This window comes from Leptonychotes weddellii, chromosome X (genome assembly GCF_054177405.1).
Source record: "Leptonychotes weddellii isolate Sample4059 chromosome X, ASM5417740v2, whole genome shotgun sequence".
Lineage (NCBI taxonomy): Eukaryota > Metazoa > Chordata > Mammalia > Carnivora > Phocidae > Leptonychotes > Leptonychotes weddellii.
Window position 1 is genome coordinate 33616595 of NC_138385.1, and position 10408 is coordinate 33627002.

Consider the following 10408-nt stretch of genomic DNA (forward strand, 5'->3'; position numbering starts at 1 on the left):
AGGCCAAATGTTTTATTGTTCATTTATAGTTACATTAGAAGAAACGCATGCGGCGCGAAATCTTTGAAAGGTATGTGAGGTATCTTGCTAGGTTTCATTGTTCTGATGTTTACTTATTAAAAGTCATTTCCAAATGAGTTTTATCTTCCGAAGGTGGAGGGAAATGCTTGATTTTTAACTGAGTTAATTTTCAGTTGACTCTTAAGATAACAGGGAGGCTTTAGGAGCCTAATTAAGCCATGTATTTGCTCTAATTACTTTAGCTGCAGAGTGCGAGGAAACAAAAGCGGCAAACAGACCTGTTCTGTGTGCAGCACTCAGGCATTTGACGGTTGTTTGCTCCAGCAGAGGTTTTGAGTAGCACAGAAGTAAAGAAGCTGAGACCAAAGCCGTCATCTGCAAGCGGTGGCCGCAGCCACAAATCAGGGGGCAGCCCTTATCCCCGCGTAGTGCAGAAAGCATCATTCATTGTGCATGGCTTCATTTACGTCCAAACACAGAGAAAGCAATCATCATTGCTAGCACCCGTTTGTAATAGCAAGGGTAGCCCCACATTTTTATCAACATAATTGGACATTAGCTCACAAAGACTATGGAGCTAATACTTAGAGGGAAAAAAAATTATATATTGGGCAAGAATAATAGTGCTTTTATACTGGTTACTTTTTCCTCTGAGGCTTTCTTCTCTTGAACAATGCCCATATTTAATGCAACAGTTTAATTTTTAAGCTAAGTAAATCCACATTTCTATTATCCATTTTGATTTTAGCACAAGTGGAGTTTAGAATACTGATGATCATGTTTGTGAGGAAAAAGGCTGATGAGTTTTTATCGTAGCCACTACTCAATTCAGTCAAACAACTGCTTTCCCAAAACGGGATTCACAGGAAATTTCTTCTAAAGGCAAACCCCATTAAAGGCATATTTCTTCATGAGATAGAAACTGTTTTAGAGGTACCGTGGCTGTGCTTATCCAGGTACACCTGACTATCGAGGTGTAAAACACCAGCTGAAATGCTTGCATTTCCCCCTCCCTCAGCTAAACTGGCAAACAAGAAATAGTGGAGGTGTTCTTACATCTTAATCTGTTGTTTTAAAAAATCTGTGTTCGCGACTCTGGGCTCAGAGTCCAGCCTCTACAGAAATTATACCTGGATATGGAAAACAATTTCTTTCTGGGGTAATTTGTCATGCGTATGAAAACAAAAGCAACAACAACAAAAAAGAGGCGGGAATCTATAACCAAAGAGGAGTGGAGCATTAAAGCACCCATCTGGTGAGTTCAAGCCAAATACAAAGTCTCTCCTTTTTGCCTCAACCATCTAGATGTCTGTACCACCCCTCTGCTTTATTTTGCCTACAGAAACCTGACCTAAACTAAACAACTATCCTATATCTTTAAGTTGTCCAGGAAGATGAAAGTTTAAATATATGTCGGACAAGCAGCAGCTTCTGGTGCAATTCAGTAATGATGGTCTCCCCCAGAGAGCTTTGGAGTTGGCACAACTTTTAGAACTGAGGAGATCTGGTTGACTTATGTAAAGAAAATAATGTTCTTCTAGCCACACATTCTCCCTGTTCACAAGTACTAATATTTGCCCCATCTTCTCCCACTGTAGGAAACAGACAGAGTAAAATCCCTCCCTGCAACATCTCATTATATCTGTAACTCCATTTTGATGCAGCCAAATAATAGACTTTGGATACAAATGATCAGCCTTGGTAATCTTGTACTGTAATTGTTTAAAAAAATTTTTTTTTCCATACTTCTTTCTTAACACATTGATTATTAGTCCCAGGGGTCTCTGCCAGAGTAGAGAATAATGCCTGACGAAGAATTGTTTAAGAGGACCACATAAAATTTAACAAGTTTAGATGCTCTCCTACAGTCTGTTGATAAGAGAACAAACTTAGTTGTCTCTTTAAAAGACCATATAAGCTTAGATATATGAGATTGTTTAAAAGAAGAAATGACCGTGGTGGTATCTGTGTGTGTGAATCGCTCTCTCCTACGCTGCACTACAAACCTCACTGTACCAAATCTACACACCTTTCAAAATAGAATGGAATCAAGTTTAAATGCAATGCTTTTCATTAATAGACTGGGGAAAAAACTTACAACAAATATGATGGAAGTTTTGATATCTTTATTATGTAAACAAGTGGCACAAGATAAGGAAAAAAAAATACTAAGACTCCAAGAGATAAAGCAAAGTCACTTTACAGAAGACAGTCTACTGTCAGCAAATATATAAAAGTTTTTTTTTATCTCACTAGTAAACAAAAATGCAAATTAAAAGACCAGTCCAATACCATTGCACCCATGTATCAGTGATTTTTTTAAAAAAATAAGAATGCCCAATTCTGCCCATCAGTATGGTGACATGGTAAACTGATATAATATTTTTGAAAAATAATGCATCGCATGTTCATACCTTTCACCCAGTAATTCTACTCCTTGGTTTCCACCCCAAGGGACTAATTCTAAACAAACAAACAAAAAAAGCTATAGGAACAAGATGTTTGTTGCAGCATTATCTATAATATTACAAAACAAAAAACAGCCAAACAGCACAAAGCAGAGGGATTCTTAAGTACTTTAATATACAGCTGCCTAGAACACTTTGCAGCGTTTTAATTGACGTTTAGGCTGATCCATAATAACACAGGAAAATGTTACCTTGTAGCATTGAAAAGAACAAGATACAAAATGATATACAGTGTAAGCCTACTACTCTATGCCAGAACTCTGTAAGGACGTGAGGATTTAAAAATCTATTATTTTCAGTATTTTCCAAATTTTATTCAGGATGCCATTTAATGTCTTTCAATACATTCTAAAATGTCATGTTTTTACAGCACTTCCAAATGCATTGCCTTGTTTCCAAAACATTTCTATCTAAAGCAAAACCCTACGCTTGCAAAGACTCATGAAACGTCATAATACCTATGATAAAATTTTTTTATTTTTATTTTATTTTATTCATTAGCATTTGGGTTGTAAGTGTGGGAAATCTTCTACGTATGTGACCAGGCAGCTGAAACATGTAGGGAGCAGCTCCAGTCAGGGCTCTCTGAGCATCCACACTCATTGTGCTTCTGAGAGCCCCTTTCAGAAACCACCGCTGTTCAGAGCACCTGTGAATATGCTGTGCTTATAAGCCGGCGGCAGCAGAGGGAATGTTAATGTTTCTAGTATTTTGGAGACAACCACAACCAATTTCTTTTTTCCCCAAGTGGGAGCGTCAAAAAGGAACCCTTCACCCAAATCTGTTTATTCTGCTCCTGAGAGAACAAATTCTTAAAAGGACAGGGATGGGGTTTATTTTTATGATGTATACACTGCTTCGTTTACTGTTAGATTTTATAAATAATACCCTTTGCAGCATCCACCCTAGGGCAAAGGTGAACCGACATTCCATTCTTTCAGAGAGAAATATCATTTGTCTCCCCCAAATCCCTCTTTGCTCTTGTGGCCACTCCTTTGACATTTTAATGTAATACTGACCCATCTCCACACTTAGGAAGCTGAAATCCTAGTAAAAGACAAACTGAGAAAGAGACAGAGAGAGAGAGAGAGAGAAGGGGGGAGAGAGAGGGAAGAGAGAGACTTAAAGAGGTTGCACTTACACTCCAGCAGTTTTTCCAGAAACAAGGGAGGCAGTAGTTCTTATTTTTGTGATGTCAAATTGTAGACTGAAATTCAGCAAAAATCTTTTCTTGACGCGAGGGATGTGAACTCTATTCTAGGATATGTATTCGGTGTGATCCTTTGTTCTGGGTACAAGCTTTTCTGTTTCTAAAGTTTTTCGGTCTCGGTCAAGGAAAGGGAAACAATATTATTTTGAGATTCCCTTAAAGGCGCCTTTCGAAACATCTCTCACGGGAAAATACCACGACAGCTCATCTCTGGCGTATTTCAGTAAGCACCGAGTCCGAGTTTTTTCAACATGGCTGTATACTTTGCAGGCCCCCAAATTCGTGCTCTCAGAGACATCACTAATCAAATAGCCAGAAACCGCATCTTTAGCCAACCTGCGTTTCGTGGACTAGAAACGCGCTCTGATTAGAGAGCGTGTTCATTTTAAAGGCATAGCTGTGATTCGGGTGCCTGAGAGTCGCGGGCTTTTGTCAGGGCTGGAGCGGGCTCGGGAGTGCCTGCAGCGCGGTGGGAGGCAGGTCTGAGGGCCCCGGTCGTTAACACGTTTCCAGGGGGCTGCCCACACTTTCTCCCCGAGACGCCGAGCTCGCGGCGCGCGGCGGGAGCCAGGGGGCCCGCCTGTGACAGGAATAGAGGATTTCTGGGAGGGACAGGGAGGGGGGAAAAAAAAAAAAAAGAGGGCGCCCGCCGCCGGCCCCCCGGGTCACCGCGGCTCAGGGATCCGCACGAGTTTTAGCACTACCATTAACAGCTACTTGCAGAGGGTTGTTTACCGCCCGCGTGCGCGACAGCCACTCGGCGGCGCCCACTCCGGGACCCAAGCCCCGCCCCCCTCGCCCCGCGGCTCCCCTCCGGCCCCCCAAACTAATTAATTCAAGGCTGCCTCCCTGCCAGACACTCCCATTGGCTCCCTTCCCGTCCAATGAGAACGCGGCAACAGTTTCACCTGGCTCCCGCTCCCTAAATAAACAAACAAACTGTCCCGCGGCGGTGCTAGCTCTCCACCCCGGCGCCGCCCGGGACGGGCTGCGCTCCGCCCCCGCTGCCACCTCTCGCCCCCTCCAGCCAATGGAGCCCGGGCTGTGGTGCCCCCGCCCGGCCCCGATCGCGGGCCGCGCTCCCCTCCGCCCCTCCCCGCCTCCTCCTCCCGCCCCCTCGTGCCTTCGTGGACTCCTCGGTGGGACCAGCGTGGCCGGGCAGCCCCGCCTCCTCCCGTCGGTCCTCCCGAGGCCCACAGGCCCGGAGCTTCGCGGAGCGTCTAGGCCGGGGAGGCGGCGGGCTCGCCGCCCCCTCCCCTGCACACCTTGGCTGGCGGCGGCTCGCGCCCCTCCACTGCGCCGGTAGCTGGAGCCGCGGCGGCCGCCGCGTGAGGCAGCGGTCACGTGTTGTTTTGCCCGCCGCCGCGCGCTTTGAGTGGAGTGGGCGGGGGCGGGGCCGAGGCGGGAGGGGGCTGGGGCGGGCGGACAAGGGTAGACGGCCTCTTCCCCGAGCCCCCCCTCCCCCTCGCTCACCTTAAAACCATCGTGCATCACCATGGCGAGTGGCTCCTTCGCTCGCGACCAAGCGACAAGGAGACTGAGAGCTGCAGCGGCGGCAGCGGCGGCGGCTCTAGCTGCGGCGGCGACCACCCCACTTCTTTCCTCGGGCCCCCCGACCGCACTCATTGGGACCGGGTCGTCTTGTCCGGGAGCCATGTGGCTCTCCACGGCCACTGGCTCCCGGTCAGACTCGGAGTCCGATGAGGAGGACCTCCCCGTCGGGGACGAAGTCTGCAAACGCGGCTACCTGCGGAAGCAGAAGCACGGGCACCGGCGCTACTTCGTGCTCAAACTCGCGACCGCCGACGCCCCGGCTCGGCTAGAATACTACGAAAACGCCAGGAAGTTCCGGCACAGTGTCCGCGCCGCGGCGGCGGCGGCGGCGGCGGCGGCGTCCGGCGCCGCGGTCCCCGCGCTCATCCCGCCGCGGCGCGTGATCACCCTGTACCAGTGCTTCTCCGTGAGCCAGCGAGCCGACGCGAGGTACCGACACCTCATCGCCCTCTTCACCCAGGACGAGTACTTCGCCATGGTGGCCGAGAACGAGTCGGAGCAGGAGAGCTGGTACTTGCTGCTCAGCCGCCTCATCCTCGAGAGCAAGCGCCGCCGCTGCGGCACGCCCGGCGCGTCGCCGGATGGGGAGCCGGCCGCGCGGGGGGCTGCAGCGGCGGCGGAGCCACCCTTCTACAAGGATGTGTGGCAGGTAATAGTCAAACCCAGGGGGCTGGGGCACAGAAAAGAGCTGAGCGGCGTGTTCCGGCTCTGTCTTACCGACGAGGAGGTGGTGTTTGTGAGGCTGAATACCGAGGTGGCCAGCGTGGTCGTCCAGCTCCTGAGCATCCGTCGCTGCGGGCACTCGGAGCAGTATTTCTTCTTGGAAGTCGGTAGGTCCACCGTCATCGGTCCCGGCGAGCTGTGGATGCAGGTCGATGACTGTGTGGTGGCCCAAAACATGCACGAGCTCTTTTTGGAGAAGATGAGAGCCCTGTGTGCAGACGAATACCGAGCCCGCTGCCGCACCTACAGCATCAGCGTCGGCGCCCACCTGTTAACCCTGCTGTCCACTAGGAGGCACCTGGACACGCTGCCGCGCGAGCCCGGCGGCTGGCTGAGAAGGTCCCGCTTTGAGCAGTTTTACCACCTCAGGGCCATCGGTGACGGGGAAGACGAGATGCTCCTCACCAGGCGCTGCCTAACACCCAGCGAACCCGTGTCCCCCTCCAGGCAAGGAAGACTGCACCTGCCCCGAGCGCGCAGGTCCCGGAGAGCGATTTCAGTGCCCGGCAGCTGTTTTCGCCGCCTCCCCCCCAGCCCGGTGCGTGTCCCGCCTGCCGCAGAAGTCCCGAGCGACAGAGCTTCTGGCTCCGGCAGCTCTGGGGAAGAAGGCAGCCCTCGGGGCCCAGAGGGTCAGGAAGGAAACGGAGGTGACTACATGCCCATGAACAGATGGGGCTCGGGAAGTGGCCGGGGTTCCGGAGGTGGCCAGGGCTCCAGTGGCCAAGGCTCCAGTAGCCAGGGTTCGGGAGGAAACCAGTGCTCGGGCGGGGGGCAGGGCTCCGGAGGAGGCTGCCAGGGCTCCAGCGGTGGCCAGGGCTCGGGGGGCCAGGGGGCAGGAGGAAACCAGCGTGCAGGCGATGGCCAGGGCACTGCAGGTGGGCACGGCTCGGGCGGTGGCCAGGGAGCCCGCGGCGGCGGACACGGCTCAGGCGGTGGGCGGGGAGCCGGAGATGGCCAGGGCTCAGGCGGGGGCAAGAACCCCGGAGGGGGCAAAGGCTCAGGAAGTGGGAAAACCTCCGAGGACAATGGTGAGCGCGGAAAATCTCTGAAGAAAAGGTCCTACTTTGGCAAATTAACTCAAAGCAAGCAGCACATGCCGCCTCCTCCGCCGCCTCCGCCCCCACCGGCTGGAGCAACTGGTGGTAAAGGGAAGTCCGGGGGAAGGTTCCGGCTCTATTTTTGTGCCGACAGAGGAGCCCCAAAAGAACGCAAAGAGGCCAAGGAGGTCAAAGACTTAGAGACCCCAGAAGGTGCAGCGCGGGGTCCCCACAGAGCCAGAGCTTTTGACGAAGATGAGGATGACCCATACGTGCCAATGAGGCCAGGGGTGGCGGCCCCTCTCCCAAGCTCCGGTGATTACATGCCAATGGCTCCCCAAAACTTCTCTGATTCAAAACGCCACTCTCGGTCACCTTTTGAAGATTCAAGAGGGTACATGATGATGTTTCCCAGAGTGAGCCCACCACCTGCCCCAAGTCCCCCCAAAGAGCCGGATGCTGAAAAGGAGGAGGAGTCAAAGGACAATGACAGTGAGAGTGACTATATGTTTATGGCTCCTGGAGCCGGTGCAATTCCAAAAAAACCCCCAAATCCTCAGGGTGGCTCTTCCTCTAAAAGTTGGAGCTCCTACCTATCCCTGCCGAATCCTTTTCGGGGCTCCCCGTTGGGACAGAGTGACCACAGTGAGTATGTACCAATGTTACCTGGAAAATTCCCCGGGAAGGGCCTAGACAAGGAAGCCTCATCGAACCGGGGCCCCAAAGATGCCCTTTCAAAGCCTTCAGTTGAGGGGTCATTCTCGAAGCATGGAGATGGGGGGTCACCCTCAAAGCCTTCAGATGATGGGCCCCCCAAGAACAAGGCTAAGAGACCTAACCGCCTCTCTTTTATCACAAAAGGAAATAAAATCAAGCCAAAATCACAAAAGCCCACACGTGAACAGAGAGGAGCTGACAGCTCTCGTGACTACGTCAACATTGACTTCACTAAGAGAGCGAGCAATGTACCAGCCCCCTTTATCCACGGACTGCCAGGCTCGTGGGGCATCATTGCTGGCCCCAGACCGACAGCCTTTTCTAACTATGTGAATGTGGACTTCGGACCGCCATTTCCAAACCCAGCACACAGGCTCTCGAATCTTTTCAGAGCCATTCCAGGTGCCAACCCCCTCTTTCTGGAAGGTGCTAGGTGGCCCCTTGCGCCTCTTCCTCCCAGCGCTACAGGTGGCAGTGCGAATGAGGAAGAGGGCGACTACATTGAAGTGATTTTCAATCCAGCAATGACGCCGGCCGTGCCTTTTGGTGACAGTGCCATTCGCTATGATGCTGAAACAGGTCGCATCTATGTGGTCGACCCGTTTTCTGAGTGCTGTATGGACATTTCTCTCACCCCCAGCCGCTGTTCCGAGCCACCGCCTGTAGCTAGGCTGCTGCAGGAAGAACAGCAGCTGGAGCGAAGACGCCCGCAAAGCCATTCGCAAAGTTTCTTTGGGGCCGCCAGGGCCGCGGTCTCGGCTTTCCCAACGGACAGCCTCGAGAGAGACCTCTCGGCCTCCTTTGCCTCGGCCGCCGCCGCTTCGGCAGCTGTGCCGGCCTTAGCCTTGAGCCGGGCGTTAGCCGCCGCCTCGGCCCTGGCCGTGGCCCCGGGCATCGGGGCAGCCGCGCGGGGCTTGGAGGCCGCCGCTCGGTTTGACTCCGCCTCCGTCCGCTGGTTCCAACCTGTTGCTGGCGCCGCTGCGGCCGCCGAAGCGGTCAGGGGGCCCCAAAACGTTGCCGGTGGCTCGAGCCCGAGAGCTCCCAACCCGTCGGCAGACCTAGCCGGAGGTGAGAACGGGGCCGCCGCGGCCGCCCCGCCCCCACCGCCTCGCCGCCCGGTGCTGAGTCCCCCCGAGCGAGAGGAGCCTGACGACGAAGACGACGACACCTACGTGAGAATGGACTTTGCCAGACCTGACAACAAGAAGTTCGACCCTCCCCGCAGAGGTGGGTAATTTTGGAATCCATTTCCCGAAGTTAATGGTTATTGCTTAATGAATCGATGTCTACGGCGGTAGGAAAAAGCGAGTTAACATTCCATTAACTGGTGCCTATTTAGCACGAAGAGTAGAATTCAGTTTTCAGTATTCGTGCCATACCTTGTGATCTTTGCAAAAAACTTAAGTTTGGATCCAGTCATAAATTTCTTTATCTGGGGGGAAAAAAAACCCGAACCCTATTATCATTTAAACACTGGTTCTACTTTTTAGGAGTAGCTAAAGCTTAAGGAGATAGATAGATAGATAGATAGATAGATAGATAGATAGATAGATAGATAGATAGATAGATAGATAGATAGATAGATGCTTTCAAACATCCTTCCCTGACACTTAATGACTTATGCAGACAGACACCATGCATCGGATCCTATCAACTTTTCACATCAACAGGTAAAAGCGACGTTGCTACAAACACCCATATTTGGTTACAAAAATTTTAGGAAGAGCACCAAATATTAAGCAGTAATCATCGACCGTGACTTCTGGGGGAGGTACGCTTTCTCCTTCGAAAGTTACTTTTTACAAAAGCAGTCACTGTTGTGCTAGTTGGCTGTGATTTACCAAGAAGGTTAAATCTCCATTGTTAGCCTGAATGTCTGGAGGGCACAAAACAGAATCTGAAACAACAGGTGATTAAAAGAAGAGCGTGTTTGGCTCGGGAATGTGTTGTTGCGTTGATTTGTTTGGTTTTTATGCAGGATGCATTGCCAGAACCCTTGCTGGTTCCTTGCCTGTCACTAGTATTGACAGGCAAGTCACCTTCCCTGCGCCTCATTTTCTTCATGTAACTCCCCCCAAAGAGGGAATGGTGACAACTTGATAATGGGTATGAATATAGTTTGAAAGGGTTAAAAAGCTTTGAAAACAGCTCCTTGGTGTGTCTTCTGGGAAATCCAGTAAAGCAAGATAATAAGGCGAGGCAGAAGACCTGACCCCAGGGAACAGCCTACCCTGGAACAGTGGGCAGTTTGTAAAGGGTTACTTTTCCAAAGGAAGAAATAAGGGAGAGTGGGAGCTGTCAGACTTGAAAGGGAGACTTGGAGTAAATCTACTGTGTACGGTATGCAGGGTTGTTATCAGTGCGCCTGCAGACATTCTCAGGAAATGATTTCCGAAGATGATGTCTCCATAGTCCGTGCCGTCCCTCGTCGGTAAGATTGTGCTGCTTCCCCAGTGAAGGGAAGGGATGGACCCCAGGAGTTTTCATTCCAGTAGTCAGTTTAGTGAAGATTTTTGCTTTGCTTGCTTTGTGGAATGCTTTTGTGATTGGATCTCTGCCCACTGTGCTTGATCAGGCAGAACAAGTCGGGGACTTGATCACAACAGTCACCTAACAAGCTCCCTATTTAGTGCAGGTGTAGCCCCCTCCCCTGTCTCCGCCCCCCCCCTCCCCGGTTT

The 10408-nt window shown here is 51.5% G+C and overlaps 1 protein-coding gene across 1 annotated transcript in view; it reads left to right on the plus strand.

The window, feature by feature from the left end:
* The first annotated feature begins 5191 nt into the window (after nt 1-5191).
* The window catches only part of IRS4 (insulin receptor substrate 4), a 16386-nt gene continuing 11169 nt past the window's right edge, over nt 5192-10408 (plus strand). The window contains 1 exon segment of the mRNA XM_081808436.1: nt 5192-8986. Coding sequence (XP_081664562.1) covers nt 5195-8986 — 3792 coding nt within the window. The 5' untranslated portion in view covers nt 5192-5194.